This window comes from Linepithema humile, chromosome 2 (assembly GCF_040581485.1).
Source record: "Linepithema humile isolate Giens D197 chromosome 2, Lhum_UNIL_v1.0, whole genome shotgun sequence".
Lineage (NCBI taxonomy): Eukaryota > Metazoa > Arthropoda > Insecta > Hymenoptera > Formicidae > Linepithema > Linepithema humile.
In genome coordinates this window covers 27898789-27917527 of record NC_090129.1, presented here as the reverse complement: position 1 = coordinate 27917527, position 18739 = coordinate 27898789, and the positions used below count along the sequence as shown (strand labels likewise).

Sequence of the window (18739 nt, the reverse complement as noted above, 5' to 3'; positions counted from 1 at the left end):
CTCTTTTGCCGCAGGATTCACGTAACTGGTTTTGCGAATTCAAATAGCTAAAGAATATCTATAACAATATTCTAACCGCGGCGACCGACAAGCGCGACGTTTCCCCACACACACATGAATTAATTTAGTGATTTATTAATTAAACGATTAATTCAATAGACTGGCTATAACCAAAAAACGTACCCCCGACTCTTTGCCAATTACAACGCTGGTAGGATCAGGAAAATTAACAATACTTTGTCCTGCTCGAATTAATTGATTTATTAAATTTACAAAATGGTTAAAACACGCAAGACAGTGACACACTGGAAATAGCTGAGTATACGTTTTGGTCACAAACACTTTGCCAATGGAATAATAGAACTAATGTTTAAATGATGTCCGAGGACGTGCTCAAAATTATTGCGCGTTGATTCTGATAAATCGTGATAGCAATTAAGACACAATATCGCACTAGTATTCTTATTCAGGCAAGCGTTATCCAGAATACAATACACAAAACGACAATTAAGACTCGAATCAAGACACGGAGATATTACTTTAGTATCTAGCATTATTTCTCGGTCGAATTTATTTTTAAATATTTTCGCATAAGATGAATTCAGAACGGACTTACCGATGTCGACCTGTATGGTACCTGAGACCAGTGCGGGATCAATTCAGCTGTGAGAGATCATGGTTCGGCATCAATGTTCCAATAGCAAGCTGGTAGTCGTGTAGAGATGAATCTCCAGGTAAATCGTTGTTGCTCGTCTTATTATCAAAGGATCACTACACTTGAGTTATTTTCGGCACAACGCGTCTGTACCTTTTATTATTTACCATAATTTAAAGAGTACACGCAAAAATTGGAATAATATTTAAGGGTTTAAAATCAAAGATAGAATTCTAAATTTTATCAAATAAATGTAATTATAAATGAAACAAGAATACACTGCTTTAGTGAACGAGATTACATTCAAATAAACTTATAAAAATACGAATTCTTATAAAATTGATATAAGTACTTATGTTCTAGAAATGGAACTCGCAACTCGCGGATTAAGTACTAAGCGCATAAATTGAACCGAACTTAAACTAAACCGAACTGAATTAGAACGAAACTAGAACAAAACTGAGTCGAAACTGAAGCGGCGACTTCGCAGGGTCCGTATTTATACCACTCTGGACCGTTGGAGACAAAGGTTTGTCCTATGCACGGAAAAAAAAGATTAGCAGCAGGAGCTAATATATAGCTGTGATAGTTAAAATGTGTCTTTAAAATAAGGACAGCTAATGCTGTTACTGCCCAAGCTAAATTTATTAGCTGTTTGCACTTAGGTACTATAGCATAACATTTTTGCTGCTAGAGACACATAATCTTAGTTGAATGTTACTTTATCCTTTGCTGCAGAACTAAATAACTTTTGGGTGCTAAGATTTTTAGCTATGATTGTATAATCATTCCTGGTAATGCTTACGGTTACAACTAAAACTTTTTAACGTTCAATGGCCTTAAACGATACAACAAATTATAATTACACACACACACGCGCGCCGTATATCATCTATGATTTTCCATGCTAACTTCTCTGACCTGTAGAATGTAAAGTCACCGGAATTCCACCCGGAAAAGACACAAAAAAAAATCACCGGGATCATGCCGTGATTTTACAGTGGCGCATACTTACCTCCCGATATGTCGATTCTATAATTTCTAATGACAATAGCATAGTTACTATGTATATGATATGTATATTATCATTATCATTACATATAATGCAGATTTTTCATGTGCCACATGGCATGATCCCGGTGATTTTACATCTCATAGGTTAAAGAAGTTAGTATGAAAAACCGCAGATGATATATACAAGAGAGAAGTGCACTTATCTTTAAATCTATCAATGATAGACTGGGAGACCCAAATATTTTAATAACGTATATATATCTTCATCCATTACACGCAGGAACACACTCGCACGAAACGAAGTAAACAATGCTGATTAATGCGCCAAAATTATGCATGGCAGCATCGCAGAAACAATTACGAATTGTAAGAAATTTACGCTGCTACTTTTTTAGCTGTCTGTATTAATATATGCTTTTAATTTCAGCTAATAAATTTTTATGCCACAGTAAATGTTTTTTATCTGTAATAGCCAGAGCTGCGCCATGACACTAAGGTGGTAGCTCTTACAACTAATTGTAAGTTTGATTCAGCTATTGAAATTTTGCTGCTATTGTTAAGTCATTTTTTTCCGTGTGCAATAGGACCGCATATGGATTTAGTTGCGCTTTTGAATATCAGATGCTCGAGGTATGGTTTATATAAAGCCGTGTGCGATATCCGAGCCTAAGTTTTGAGAGTGGTATGGTTTATATAAAACCGTGGGTAATATTCGGGCCTAAGATTTGAGAGCGACGAAAGATAATTCACAGTCATACGCTTTAAAAGGCAACAAGAGGCTTATGTGAGGCGAAAGGTTTCGAGTTGCGCCTTTCTGGCGACATGTGTTAGGCGCAATTCATACAGCGAGCGATATTCTCAAGAGGTGATAAAATAGAAAGTCTAAACAAAAATTTAAGAGCGGAAATCTGCTCGCAAAAATATGGGGACGTTACACCTCCCCTCCTAAAATAAAATATTGGACCATTCACTAATATTTGTACATACACCAATTAGAACCATGAACCAAAGTTTATGTATGCATACAAAAGAAAAATAATGAAACGTAAAATTCAAAAGAAATGATCCAATATTTTAAACCAAAACATAAGCAAAAAAGGAAAATTGCAATATTTGCAACCATGTATAAAATTACCGAAATATATTTAAAAAACATAATGAAATATATGTGACCATACATAAAATTATCAAAATAAGTATATAAAAAGAAGATATGAAATGTGTGAAGAAGAAATGAAATATACGTAACCATACATAAGAGTACAAAATAATTCGAAATGCTATTTCGCTACCTTAACCTGAGGTACATTGTCGCACGGACAGTCGTCTAATAATTTTCTTAACTCTTTATAAGAGTATTTGTGTTCACTCAGATTACAATTTTTACCGGAGGATGATTCTTGAGATTGTTCATTGATCGGCACAGACGATAGAGCAGATGGTTCCATGTTTTATTCCTGGTTTTAATTCTCCTTTCCTTTGATCGGTGCCGGCCAATCCAGGTGTAATAATAGATGAGTGATGGAGATCCAGATGGCTCCCAAAAAAATGTAAGCTCCATCCATAAACAGAATGTAAAGCGTAACCGTGGATGATCGTATCAATAACAAGTTTTGTTATTCAAATAATGATAAAAATTCCTGCACTCCTGCGCTCGCGGATCCAAAACTGATGAAGCTCCTTCAAATTTTTCATCGGTGCTTTCAGCCAGCTGATCCACAGATTTTTCGTCCAGAAGATCCAAAATTGAGAGCTTCCGGAACGGTTTGCCCCTTGAACCAAATTATGCAAAGTTGACGGCTTTTCGACTGGAAACATTATATGGTTTCGCAGTCGTTTCAGATTATCGTTTGTGTAAATTCCGCTGGTAGCGAGCGACGAAGAGTTGACATATTTCCATTTTGGATTGGAGAGAGGCTAAATAGTCTGCAGAGGCAGCGATTCCGTTGGACGTTGTCCCGTACGAAACGAAATTTTATGCAATTTGTACATTGTAGGCAAGAGTTCGTTGCAGTCTCGCCGAGTTCTCGTTTTAGAAAGAATCCTTGACCTTGATAGCAGGAACATGAGGATGTTCCGATGATAGACTGGAAGCTCATTGTAGCAATCTTCCGTGTATCTGATTTTGCATTCTGCAGGCTCACATTTAATAATGTGAAACACATCACCGGCGATTACCGCCATGTAACGAACATTTTTCACAATTTGTGAGGCTATCTTGTCTGGAGCGATGCTGGCTAGTGAAAGTGCATTTTTTAGGATTTGTTTTTCCAGAGCACATTTCTGTTCCATGATGTCTTGATATAAGGTTGAAAGTTAGGTTTAGACGTGTTTCTCGATGTATACAAATTTGGAATTTACATATGCGAATATGTCCAAATTGTCTACAAACGTCTTGGAGCGCATTTTAAATGTTTTTCCTTGTTAAGTCTCGAAAATAAAAAGTTTCGAATGCTCAGTGTGAAAAATTCTATATCCACAAAGATTAATTTCCGTAGTTTTTGCCCATGCAAAGATTGTCCCGTGTGTCGTAACCGCATACACTGTAAGCGTAGATTGGTTGTCTCGCGGTGTAAGCTTAGTAGCGTACCCCTCGTAAAGAATATCGTATTGATTAAAATGGCATTTATCTGTAGATGGGCCATTACAATTCGCCTCCTTCTAAATCTATGCAGTATCCCACGAAAGCATCACATGTTGTTCCCGATGGTAGTATTACAAGATTTAAAGTCCTTTTTATTGGAGCTTCAAAAGAGTGTAGTTGAACTTTAACGGTGGCTTGAACAACAACGCTGTCCCATGATCCTTATCCGTCAGTATACTGTGCACCAGAACAACGCCCATCCATAGCGACAGATCCGGCTAAAGTAATACTATGCCGGCTAGTGCGATTTTGCGGAATTCGATCAATTATACCATTCCCCATGACAACGGCTCTAGTTTCGTGAAGGCGGGAGCAGCCGATTGATCCAACTTCTTGAATGTAATTTCTTTGTCCATTGCGCACTATCGGAACGTGAGAGTGCATTCCACAGTGATATATAATGCGGTCTATCTCCACCTAACACTGGATGACCCCGACACGATAAAAATCAGAAAATTGAAGCAGTTGGATGTAAGCTGCTTCTCGATTAGGCTCAATATTCTCCGGGTTGCAATCTCCAATATCGGTGAGCGAAAGTGTTGTTATATTTAGTCCATTTCCCGTGCAGTCCATTACCCGGTGAGTCCCAATCAAAGAAGTACGAGCAGCAGGATTGTAATTAAAATAATCCTCATGATGATATCGTCCAGTTCTTCCTTGATGAACTGGCTGTTAATTGTTCCAATGATCAGTTATATAAGTCTTCGTTGATGCACCTTGGTGAGGGATCCGTAGAGTGGGGTGCATCCTTTGCAATACGCAACTTATCAGTGTGCACAATTCTAGTCTTACTCAAACCTATCGCCAATTTAACATTATCATTACCCATTATTTGAATAACATCGTAAGAACCGATATACTAATCACGCAACTTGTTTTTATTCGGCTCTTTTAATAAATAAACCTGATCACTTATTTTAAACTTATACGGCTTAATTCGTCTATTATAATATATCTTTGATCTCTTGACTTGACTTAATTAAGTTATTCCGAGCATTGTCTTGTACCTCGTTTAAACGATAGAACAATTCAGTCAAATAATTAGCATAACTTTCGTTGCAAATATCATCTAAAGACGGATTGCTGGTCGGAACTCTAGCAATTCTGTCAAAAACCAATTCATAGGGCGTATATTTTGTATCTTTATGCATACTTGTATTATAAGAAAAACATGCAAATTTTAAATACTCTTCCCAATCTTTACGGGTAACAAATTGTTTCAAATATTCCAACAAAACGTGGTATGAACGCTCTACCGAACCGTTTCCGTTCGAACGGTTCGATTGAAGTCTGTAGGCAGTGGTTTTATATTGTTTAATTCTAAATTTATGTGCAACAGTACGCATCAAAATGTTAACAAAATTTGTCCCTTGATCGGTGTTCGGTCGGCGACGGAGTTGTACACCGGTTGTTGTTGTCGGTTGCATGTGAATTTTTCTCGTGCAATCTTTAATAAAGGTAGCAATCAACTACTTTTCCTCCACGAGTGGATCGAGTAGCTTGCGCGATGAGAAAAGCTGATTTCTTTGCGCGCCTACTTCATACGTTGAAATTTTCATTCAATTAATATTTTGTTTGCGACGTGAACTTTCCTCGAGCACGCCATGTTCGAGGGAGCACGCTCAATTGAACGGTAACTCCACGCAATTCGGGAGCTCGGTAACTCGTAGTGTATCGGCAGTGACTGCAACGATTCGGTAACCAGAGCGGTAACAGCGGTAACCAGAGAGGGGTACGGTAACCAGAGTGGTAGCGGCAATTTTCGCAAAAGTTAACGAGATATTAATTATTAAAAACCACCGAATACGAGCGCGTAGCGAGATAGGACCGCCCAGCGATCACAAAAATGATAATGTAACCTTTGTACAACAAACTAAGGAAATATTTTTTTTCCAAATTTATTTAACACAAACTAAAGCCTGCATCAGACTATGCAACTTGTTGCAGCAATTCGCAAGCAATCTAATAAATTACTAGAAATGCTCTGTGTTAACGAGATATTAATTATTAAAAACCACCGAATACGAGCGCGTAGCGAGATAGGACCGCCCAGCGATCACAAAAATGATAATGTAACCTTTGTACAACAAACTAAGGAAATTTTTTTTTTCCAAATTTATTTAACACAAACTAAAGCCTGCATCAGACTATGCAACTTGTTGCAGCAATTCGCAAGCAATCTAATAAATTACTAGAAATGCTCTGTGTTAAATGGTGTATTTTAAGCTGTTATCGTGAAAGCATTTCTTATCATCATGCTCAAAATTTTCTTGTACTGTGCTCTCAAACATCTTCTGCAAATGTTACGAAGAATTTTTTATTGCAGTTTTAGCAAGTTCACGAGTTTATTGTCAATAAATCAAAATAAACGCTCGTTAAAACAATGTCTTAAATTGTGATTTAAAATTTCATATGTGTTTGCAAGCACAGAAATAGATTTCAAATTATTATGCATACGTTTTTGCAATTCTTATAATTATTTGTTAATATTTGTTACTTTATACAATAAAATCAAAACTAAAATTTTTAATAATATTTTTTTCATTTAAAATATACAAAGCTATATGTAGAGATTTAAAAATACCTTATAATTGACTTAATTGCTTACAAGTATGTGTTGTATAGTTTTATATCATCACTAAGAAGATCAAGATTACCGTAAATTTCAGGAATAAGATTATGAAGAGTGTAAAGCATATCTAAACATTTTGTGGCTTTTTCGAAATCAAATTTGACAGTAAAAATGAAAAATTTTAATTGTTGGTCGGAGATATCTGTAAAATGTAAAATAATGCTTGTCATTATGTAAGATTCAATGAAAAAATAACAAATAAAACATTGTGGTTTTTTTTATTATTAGTCATGGATATCAGGATTATTAAACTACACTATATTTTTAAATTTTTAGATAATTAGCATATTGATCAATAAAACTGATCGATTGAAATTTAAAAATATTTACCTTGAGGAAGATGAATTTGTTGTTTTAACCACTGCCGAAATTTACATAATGTAGCAAGAAATCTTCGTTTCCACCATTATCCTCCAGCACTTCTTGAAGTGTAGGCATTTCGAGCTTCATCACTTTTGTTATCACCGTATCTTTATCAAATTGCTTGAGATATGTGCAAACTAAAATTATTGCATGTATTAGGCAATATTTTAAAGCTACATGCTTTATACGAAAAAAAATTAAAAATAGAGTTTCTGTTTCAATTTGGGTTGTCTAAAATGAGATAACGATTGATTATTATAAAATATTTATATTAATTTGAATAAATTTTCTTGAATATAAAAAAATAAAGAAAGAAGTGCACAATATTAGTTTGATGTTTAAAGCAATTTAAGAATTTTTTCACATTTTCTTCTTAAACACGGAAAAACATTTTTTGATATATCAAGATTTACATTATTGTAGCAAAATATTTTTATAACTTATATTTTTATTATAACAGCGTAAAATTTGTTGTGCCAGTAAATTCTTTCTTTCCGTGTAGCGTCCCTTTGAAATAAATAGATAAAACTTAGTTTTCGTTCAAAATTTGAAAGCCGATAATTCATGTTGGATGATAGTCTCGCCGATTAAATTGTTAATAAAAAAATATTAATAGTTGTAACATTCTTTGATAATTAAAATCACTTACAATAAGATCGTTAAAAGGTACAGTAGATATTCCTAGCACAAATTCACTCTGGGCCTTATTATGGCCCCGACTAGCTTGTCAGTCACCAACTCGGGCGTGATAGTGGCGAATTAGTCGGGCCACTGGCGGATCTTGGGGAGGGGGGGGAAGTTTTTGAGGTTAACCCCCCCCCCCCTTCCAAGTTAAAAAAAATCAATTTTGCTGGATCCGTTTCAAGAATCTTGATAAAAAAATGCATTAAAGCAGGTCAAAACCCCCCCTATTATCGACATCAGGATCCGCTAGTGGTCGGGGCCACACACGAAATCGTCATAAATGGCTGTGCCAACGCCACAAATTCACCGCAATACTGGAGCGATTGGGACTGTGGATTGGCACTATCTATCTATTTATCCCTTCTAATTATCTTAGATAGGCTATGATGTAGCACCCCCACGCAACCTCCGAAGGCCGACCCTCACTGCTCCTCGAATCTCGGGTATACCGGGACCGGGAAAAAATCCGAATCGAGTTTTTAGAGAAGCTATTAGTAGAAAAACTTCTCAGATTATATCTTGGATTAGGAACTATTTATTTACTAGTGCGTACCAAAAAAGAACAAAAATATACAACAACGCAACCTCCGAAGGCCGACCCTCACTGCTCCTCGAATCTCGGGTATACCGGGACCGGGAAAAAATCCGAATCGAGTTTTTAGAGAAGTTGTTAGTTGAAAAACTTCTCAGAATGTATCTTGGATTAGAAACTATTTATTTACTAGTGCGTCCAAAAAAGAACAAAAATATACAACAACGCAACCTCCGAAGGCCGACCCTCACTGCTCCTCGAATCTCGGGTATACCGGGACCGGGAAAAAATCCGAATCGAGTTTTTAGAGAAGCTGTTAGTTGAAAAACTTCTCAGAATGTATCTTGGATTAGGAATTATTTATTTACTAGTGCGTCCAAAAAAGAACAAAAATATACAACAACGCAACCTCCGAAGGCCGACCCTCACTGCTCCTCGAATCTCGGGTATACCGGGACCGGGAAAAAATCCGAATCGAGTTTTTAGAGAAGCTATTAGTAGAAAAACTTCTAAGATTATATCTTGGATTAGGAACTATTTATTTACTAGTGCGTACCAAAAAAGAACAAAAATATACAACAACGCAACCTCCGAAGGCCGACCCTCACTGCTCCTCGAATCTCGGGTATACCGGGACCGGGAAAAAATCCGAATCGAGTTTTTAGAGAAGTTGTTAGTTGAAAAACTTCTCAGAATGTATCTTGGATTAGAAACTATTTATTTACTAGTGCGTCCAAAAAAGAACAAAAATATACAACAACGCAACCTCCGAAGGCCGACCCTCACTGCTCCTCGAATCTCGGGTATACCGGGACCGGGAAAAAATCCGAATCGAGTTTTTAGAGAAGCTGTTAGTTGAAAAACTTCTCAGAATGTATCTTGGATTAGGAATTATTTATTTACTAGTGCGTCCAAAAAAGAACAAAAATATACAACAACGCAACCTCCGAAGGCCGACCCTCACTGCTCCTCGAATCTCGGGTATACCGGGACCGGGAAAAAATCCGAATCGAGTTTTTAGAGAAGCTGTTAGTTGAAAAACTTCTCAGAATGTATCTTGGATTAGGAATTATTTATTTACTAGTGCGTCCAAAAAAGAACAAAAATATACAACAACGCAACCTCCGAAGGCCGACCCTCACTGCTCCTCGAATCTCGGGTATACCGGGACCGGGAAAAAATCCGAATCGAGTTTTTAGAGAAGCTATTAGTAGAAAAACTTCTCAGATTATATCTTGGATTAGGAACTATTTATTTACTAGTGCGTCCAAAAAAGAACAAAAATATACAACAACGCAACCTCCGAAGGCCGACCCTCACTGCTCCTCGAATCTCGGGTATACCGGGACCGGGAAAAAATCCGAATCGAGTTTTTAGAGAAGCTGTTAGTTGAAAAACTTCTCAGAATGTATCTTGGATTAGAAACTATTTATTTACTAGTGCGTCCAAAAAAGAACAAAAATATACAACAACGCAACCTCCGAAGGCCGACCCTCACTGCTCCTCGAATCTCGGGTATACCGGGACCGGGAAAAAATCCGAATCGAGTTTTTAGAGAAGCTATTAGTAGAAAAACTTCTCAGACTATATCTTGGATTAGGAACTATTTATTTACTAGTGCGTACCAAAAAAGAACAAAAATATACAACAACGCAACCTCCGAAGGCCGACCCTCACTGCTCCTCGAATCTCGGGTATACCGGGACCGGGAAAAAATCCGAATCGAGTTTTTAGAGAAGTTGTTAGTTGAAAAACTTCTCAGAATGTATCTTGGATTAGAAACTATTTATTTACTAGTGCGTCCAAAAAAGAACAAAAATATACAACAACGCAACCTCCGAAGGCCGACCCTCACTGCTCCTCGAATCTCGGGTATACCGGGACCGGGAAAAAATCCGAATCGAGTTTTTAGAGAAGCTGTTAATTGAAAAACTTCTCAGAATGTATCTTGGATTAGGAATTATTTATTTACTAGTGCGTCCAAAAAAGAACAAAAATATACAACAACGCAACCTCCGAAGGCCGACCCTCACTGCTCCTCGAATCTCGGGTATACCGGGACCGGGAAAAAATCCAAATCGAGTTTTTAGAGAAGCTGTTAATTGAAAAACTTCTCAGAATGTATCTTGGATTAGGAACTATTTACTTACTAGTGCGTCCGAAAAAAAACAAAAATATAACCCAACAAATAAAAGAAATTTTTGATAATGTGGTAAGTCTTTAATCCTTTGAGTGCTAAGTGCTCTAGAACTATACAAGAAAGGTTTGGCAATTAAAATTTTCTAAAAAATCTGAAATTTTCCAGAAATATAATACATATAAACCTAATCAAAAAGCTATTTTTTGTTTTGGCTAGAAAACTGTTATAATTTCAATAATATAAATTTGGGTACCTCTGTCTGATTATTACTATCTCCACATTCAAACGTCGACATATTTATTCATTTAACACACCTGTAATATAACAGAAACGCAATAATTTTTAAAAAATCAACGACTGGTATTTATAGTCGAATCTTTAAAATCTGTTAAGGATAGAAGCACCCTTCAAAAAAATTTTAATATTTTCGTGAAAAAGATATTTCTTCGTAAAAAATTCATTCTTCATGAAAGATATTTAAAAAATGTTAAATACAAAATGTTAATGGTTATTGTACTGAGATATCAATTAACAATATACAATGCATAATTAAGTCTCATTTTTATTTTTTATTATGTAAAATTTCATAAAATATAAATTATGTAAAATACTTATATTTTATCAGTTACATATTATTTATAGATAATAACATTATAAAAAAAATTAATTTAACACAAACACAAAAAGCATAAAAAATGGAATATTAAATCAAATAGACACTAAACATTATATATTAAATATTATCTTGATAGACATTAATTAATAATTTAATATATGTCTTAACGTCTTTATCTTTGATTAATCCCAAATATTTATCGTTTTTCTGTGAAAATTTATTTTGAATTTATTAATTTCTAAAACAAAACGTTATGTTATAGGCCTACAGAAATATTCAATATTACAATAATAAAAGCAAGAGCTTAAAGACTTTAGCTAGATGTAAAAAGTAGCAATCGTTAAATTTTACTTCTCTTTATTCTTCAAACATTTTGCTCCATCTTTATAACCATCTCCAATGTTTTATAAATGTTGACGAACTAGCCATTGGACAAATAACAAATTCATGGAATTCGATCATTTTACAATTTCAAGTTCAGTCAAATTGTGTTGTGTCATTAAATAAAAAATTAAATTAATGTGCTGTAAAATTTGCAAAGAAATTACGTAATCAAATTGTACTTTGTTCAGCTGGTTGAAGTTTGGAACGTTCCTGGAACGATTTTTTAAAAATGATTTGTCGCTCTTGTCCTTTTGAAGGGAGGAAGTTTTGAGACCCACAAACAAAGTACAAAAGAGACCGATCCGATACATGCGTCGGAAGACACCCTTATACCCTGTAACGATGCAGCATGCATCGTCACGGCTACGGACCGAACATCATCCGTAGCCAAAAAGGGCGCATCGAGCGCCGATACACATTTTCATAAACACCGGCGATCAATCGCCAGACGGTCGCCCACACCCGACCGTTCCCAAAAATACCAGGTGGAGGTCCGCCGGCTAGGCCGCCGATGCTTGCCAATCCTAAGCCAGTCGGGCGACAGCCGGGTATAAAAGAGGCCCGGTTGTACGCCTTTTCACCAGATCCTGTTCGCTGCTCGCCAGCGAACATCCTATTGCGAGAGCACTCGCAATCCACCGAGAGTACTCGGAGCTTATGTCCAGCAACCCCACGAGCACGAGCATACTCGTGCACCGACCGAGCATACTCGGCTTCAGGAACCGCTTCCACACGTTACGGGAACACCCGTGTTCCGCCGAGCATACTCGGCTCTAGACCTCGATACGAGGATACTCGTATTCCGACCGAGCGTACTCCGTCCTTCGTTCCTCCGTGCGAGCATACTCGTACGTCACCGAGAGTATTCGGCCTCGATCCTCGCATACGAGCGTACTCGTATATCGCCGAGCCTACTCGGCTTCGCTTCCTACATACGAGCGTACTCGTATACCGCCGAGCATACTCGGCTCCGCTTCTTACATACGAGCATACTCGTATACCGCCGAGAATACTCGGCTCCACGTCCGACTTCCGATCACCGCAGGACGCGAGCAATACGCGCGTCCTCGCTCCCGTCTTCATCCCTTCAAATCGGGTCCTTACATCCGGCAGGCAATCGCGACTAATCGATTCGAGCAACCATCGAGTCACCGCGCACGCGCCCGAATCATCGATCAGTTTGATCAATAATCAACACCGCTCGCATGTATCGATCCACGCGCTCGCAGCGATCTAGAGCTAACCACAACACTCGCGCTTGCGCCGACGCTTCCGCGTCGCCGTATGACCACCGTTACGCGCTGCCTTACGCCGCCGTAACTAATATAATTTTGTAACACGCGCCACGTTTAACACACATTTATACTCGCCGTATCCACACGGCTGTACATAGCTAACTTCAACTTAAATAATAAACCTCGTGGTAATTATATACTATCACTGCCTCACCTCCGATTTTGATCCAATTTGGCTCTTTCGACGCGTTTTTTTTTTTTTTTTAAACTTTTTCCTCTTACAAAATTGTCGCTCTCTTCCGCGAGACGAGATATTTAGCGTCAAAGTTGACGACTTTTCAGGGTTAAGAAACCTGTCACTTTGACGAATTGCAGCGACATGAGTATGTGCTGCGGTCACGCGCGCATGCGTACTAATAGAATTGTGCACGAAATACAAAATATATTTTTGATAATCATTAATTGTAAGTCGCAAACTCACGTTAAGTAGTATAATTATGAATCTTGCTTTGCGTAGACACAGGGTATTCCGCCCCCCTCCGGGGGGGCGGACCCCCTGTGTAAAATAAAAATAACAAAACTTTCGTGCGTATTCCAGAGCGGCATAGATTGCTTGATCTATCAAACTAGCTTTAGCATTATATATTTTTGTACAATCTAAAGCTACTTTAATGCTAAAGCTAGTTTAGATTGCACAAAAATATATAATGTTAAAGCTACTTTGATAGATCAAGCAATCTATGCCGCTCTGGAATACGCACGAAAGTTTTGTTATTTTTATTTTACACAGAGGGTCCGCCCCCCTCCAGGGGAATACCCTGTGTCTACGCAAAGCAAGGTTCATAATTATACTACTTAACGTGGGTTTGCGACTTACAATTAATGATTATCGAAAATATATTTTGTATTTCGTGCACAATTCTATTAGTACGCATGCGCGCATGACCGCAGCACATATCCATTTCATCGAAGTGCAGGTTTCTTAACCTGAAAAGTCGTCAACTTTGACGCTAAATATCTCGTCTCGCGGAGGAGAGCGACAATTTTGTGAGAGGAAAAAGTTTAAAAAAAAAGTAAAAAAAAAAAAAAAAACGCGTCGAAAGAGCCAAATTGGATCAAAATCGGAGGTGAGGCAGTGATAGTATATAATTACCAACCTCGTTATTTTTTATTACACAAAACAACGCATTTTTTTAACGTGCCCCCAACCGACCGAACTTCTGATTCCGGCGAACTATTCCGCGCAGACAAACGTACCGTTTCATGGCGCCCGAACAGGGACCAGATAAAGGGGCACGTCATATATATATCGGCGTGTAGATGTTTGATTTCTCGCAAGGCGATCTGTAACGCCGTTGCTTCTGAGGAAGTCGTCTTTCCCACAGGACAAAGCGGAGTCATTGGCCGTAGTCTTTTCCGCAACACTTTTCCTGTTTTCACTCCACTTTCCGATCTCGAAGTCATTTTACAGGAACGAGCTATCCCGGACGAGCCCCCAAAATGTTGCGTCCGCGGAATGAAGTATCGCACACGTCAACGGAACTCGCAGAAATTAAGAAACACAATACAACAGACCTCTCTCTCCTCGGTTCGCAGAAAGCTCTGCAGCGCCGAGAGCCGAGACGGTCACACCACAAGGCACACCGGAGACTCGATTCGTCGCAATCCAAACCTCGCCGCCTAGGGCGTGCTTGGAGAGCAGTTGCAATACGGAAGATCACTTTCCGAATGGAGTTCCTCCAACACCAGGGAAAGGGTTACAACGGGCTTCTTCAATCGAACCGTCCTTTTTAGGACCGGTTCAGTATACTAAGACGCGGCCGATAATATCTTACCGAGCCCGTCAATTTTTATTCTAACTTTTCGGCCTTACACATTTGCCGAGAAAGCGCCTTTGGCGCAATAAACTCTCAAACATAATAACTTGTACAAACTTCTCTGACAGAGAAAATAAATTATATATTTTCTACTAAATTGGTTCTCACAATTTCTCACCAGTTCAAACACATCCAAAAGGCATTACGCCCATAAACTAGTGACTCCGACGACTGGTCGAGAAAAATGAGCCAATCAGAGAAAACTGGCGAGGCGCCAAGCGCCGACGCAGTACAAATCGGCAGAGTATCGGTGCGGGTACCGCCCTTCTGGCCGGAGGAACCGGAACTATGGTTCGCCCAATTAGAGAGCAGTTTCTACTAAGCGCGGTAACATCCGATTCGACCAAGTACGCATACGCAATCTCGCAGATCCAGACAAAGTACATAAAGAAAATCAAAAATGTCATAACCAATCCACCGACATGCGGAAAGTACGAAGCGGTAAAAAGAGCCTTAATTCAACGGCTGAGCGACTCGCGAAAGCACCGCATTCGCCAATTACTAAAACGCGAGGAATTAGGCGACAGGAAGCCGTCGCAGTTCCTGCGCCATCTACGGACGCTCGCGGGCAACACAGTACCCGATCAACTCCTGCGCACGCTATGGCTCGGACGACTGTCAGCGCAGATACAAATAATTTTAGCGACTCGTGCTGACGACCTCCTCGAAGACATGGCGGAACAGACAGACCGCGTTACGTGGTCACGTGCCTAACCGTCGCCATCGTGGACAAGTCGAAGGAGAAGACGCCGAAACCGACTGGCTCACTAGAGGAGCAGATCCAGTCATTGGTCAAGCAAGTCGCAGCACTCAACACGCGATTGGGACGCGTGAAATAACGCGCTAAATAACTGATTAGGTTGCGCGTACCCAGGGTAGGGTCCCACAGGCCCTCTGGCAACGGTGTGCCACCTTGTCGTGCCAGGGCTCCCCTGGATCAATGATCTCCCTTTCCGGATCGGGACTTCGGTCCCAGGATGGATTAGGGTGAGGCCAGTCGATGATCTCCCTTTCCGGATCGGGACGCTGGTCCCAGGATGGATTGGGGTGAGGCAACAGGGGTCCAAGAGCACACCTTAGGAGAAGGAAGAACTCCGAATATAAAACTCGGGCAGGACGGGCTCGTCAGCCATGGTAGGCAACCGTTCTAGTGAAAGGACAACCACGATAAAAAAACCCAGAGAAGATAACTCTGTTAAAAAATTACATAAGATGAAATACATGACGACAAGGAGGACTAACTTACCGCCTCAGGGGCTTCGAAACCCCAGAGGCCGGCGAGGAGGGTATCCGGTCCCGGTGCCCCCCCTGTCGTCATCGTGCAACGGGCCATCCAGGGCGTGTCACGCCCTGGACGAAAGTGTTACCGCGGATGGAGAGCTGTGGGCTGAGGCCCACAGAGTTTTGAAGGTTCTCCTCGTCCTCCTCGGGGAGATCCGCGGAGGCCGCGCGCAAGCGCCAAATGGAGGGGGCAAAAGCCCCGGAGGAATGAGGGATAAATCCTCTTACTCCTCCGTAACGAGGAAAGGGTCTGCACCGAGCATGGTTAATGCCGGGACGCAGACCCGGAAGGTGGACGGGCTAACGCCCAACAAAAAGGAGAGAAAGGGAGGGGAGGTCACCCCCCCTCCCAGGTGTTATAAATGCCTCTTAAGGGGGCATGAGAAATGGCGGTGCTTCTTAGCGGTGGATCGCAGCAATTGCTGCCTCCACTAATGTCTCTATTTTTTTTTTAATTCAACGCTATATTTTATTAAAACTAATATAAACTACTTGTACATCTTTAAACGTAACAAGCAAATATCCCAGAAGCGGTTTATTGTAGAGTTTTAAGACCAATAAAATTTACTTTTCTCGTCAATGCATACATTGCGACGACTTTTCCGACGGGCAGAAGCTCACCCGCCGGTAGGCGTGCAAACCTCGTTGCTCTATTTAATTCTCTCTTAATTAGGAGGCGCCGGCCATCAAGCCCGGGCATGCTCGCAGAGGAGGGCGAGCTGCCCGGCTTGCAAGGAGGCGGGTAAAGATGCGGCCCACCGGATTGGTGGCCGCTCATGCCCAGTCGTCCCCCCAAGGGGGAGACGACGTAGAAGAAGGAAGAGGGGAAAGAGGGGGCCAGTTCCTCCCCTGGAACCTACTTCGGCAGGGACGAGGGAGGGGGGATTGTATACTCCCCATCACCTCCAGTGATGGAGGTTGAAAGTGAGGAAGATGGGGGGACTAGTCCCCCCCACCACCTCCAGTGATGGAGATGGTGGCAGTGGAAAAGGGGGGGATTTTTTCCCCACCTTTGGAGATGGAGACGAAGGAAAAAGGGGAGATTTCCCCGAATCCTCTACCCAAGGAGAAAAAGGTGGGGTTAAATCTCTCACCTCTAAAGAAGAAGAAGGAGGAGTCGGGTCCTGGTCCCTTGTTGCCGCAATTCGGTGACAAGTGGGTCCCACGGCCCCGAGAGACCTTCTATGAGATCGAAGTGGAGGTGATTTGCCTCCACAGAGACTCTGAATGGGTGGTGGATGCCTTCAGAGGCATAAAGGAGATGTGTCTTATTGAGGCGCAGAAGCCGGACCTATGGGGTGTTCGCCAGGGCGGATGGGTGAACCTACAGTTCCTCTTCCGGGGCCCTGAAGGGAACACCCTTGCGGTCCTAAAAGGGGTGGGATTCAAGAGGACACTCGAGAGCCTCATCGCTCCAAAGTTGAAGGCCCGCAAGGCTGAGAACCACCTCTTCAAATTGAGACGGTCCTCAGTCCTCGGCGGAACGTAGGACGGACGGAAGCCGTTTGCTTGCAACGGCTTTCCCCACCGGGGATGGTTCTCTCCCAAAATGGGAGAAGAACATATTGGCCATGTGAGCCACTAAAGGGAGGCCGGTTCTCTCTCCCGACGGGGGTAGTGTTCCTCACTTGCGGGGACATTGCAGCTGGCGGGAGGGGAGAACAACAGCAGCAAATCGCTGCTAAGAAGGAGGTCCCGAAGACCTGACCCCGTTAGGGCCAGGTCGGGTGGATTCTTGGGGGGGGGGGGGAAGGAATGATGTCTCTCTTCCACCCAAAGAAGTTATGCCCTCCCACGGGACGGCGGCCTACTCAAAAAAGACTGTCGTTTCGTGGTGAGGGCCGGGAGGAGGGGGGATGGGTGGTAAATGGCTCATCTCCCCCCTCTCCTGGAGGGATAAAACAAGAGAGGAGAAGGTAAACACCTCCCACTTCTCCTCAAAAAGGAGAAGCTCTAAAGACGAGCCCTTAATGGGGCAAGCCAGGGAGGGGGTCTGGAAGTAATGCTAATGGCGGTTCTTAGCCCCCTCCCACTTAATGGCAAAGTAGGGCCAAGTAACAGGGGTGAGGTTTTAGTGGGTAGGCGTCATTCCGGATAGACAGCCGGGTGACAAATCCCACACTCCCCTTCCGCAGTGCGACCACTAGGGTTGCACATTGCACGCGGAAAGAAGTCTTTTTGAAGATTTTCCCACCCCTGGGGGTACCGGCTTGGCTGCCGCCTTGTCGGGCCCTAAACAACCAAAAAAAAAAAAAAAGGGTCCCACAGGCCCCGATTACCCGAAAGCAATCGTGTCCTCTAATAGCGTTTTCGATTATACAGGATTTGAACGACCCAAGATTGGTTAATGACGTCATTGCAACCTCTCCACCAATGAAAGACTTGCATTTATAGTAAAATAGTGATTGATCAACCCTAGATCGTTCAAACCCCGTTTATTCGAAAACGCTATAAGTTTAGTTTTTTCAACAAAGACTTGTCAGGACGTAACAGTAGACAGTATTAAACATTCCGACAGAACATGTTTGAAAAGGATTTATATACACATTTATTTATCCTTGGTTAGGCATTGGCCTATTCACTGGCCTGTTTACTTTCTATTATTTCATTTCCAAAAAAATATTACTTTAGCATTTGATATGTAAATCGTGAAAGCTTTAAAATAAGTATTAGATAGTATAA

The 18739-nt window shown here is 40.9% G+C and overlaps 1 protein-coding gene and 1 long non-coding RNA gene across 2 annotated transcripts; one reads left to right on the top strand and one right to left on the bottom strand.

The window, feature by feature from the left end:
- Positions 1-893: 893 nt before the first annotated feature.
- On the bottom strand, positions 894-14565 carry LOC105677321 (uncharacterized). The gene is made up of 2 exons (XR_010888802.1): positions 7276-14565; positions 894-7087 (listed from the first exon to the last, which is right to left on the bottom strand). It is a non-coding gene; the product is annotated as an uncharacterized lncRNA (long non-coding RNA).
- A 499-nt stretch (positions 14566-15064) lies between these two features.
- LOC105677306 (uncharacterized) lies at positions 15065-15490 on the top strand. The gene has a single exon (XM_012375841.1). The coding sequence runs from the start codon at positions 15065-15067 to the stop codon at positions 15488-15490; it is 426 nt and encodes a 141-aa protein (XP_012231264.1).
- The last annotated feature ends 3249 nt before the right edge of the window (positions 15491-18739 follow it).

What these genes read in the sequence shown, in the direction of transcription:
- LOC105677306 (XM_012375841.1), top strand. Translation starts at nt 15,065, where the DNA reads ATGGTTCGCCCAATTAGAGAGCAGTTTCTACTAAGCGCGGTAACATCC.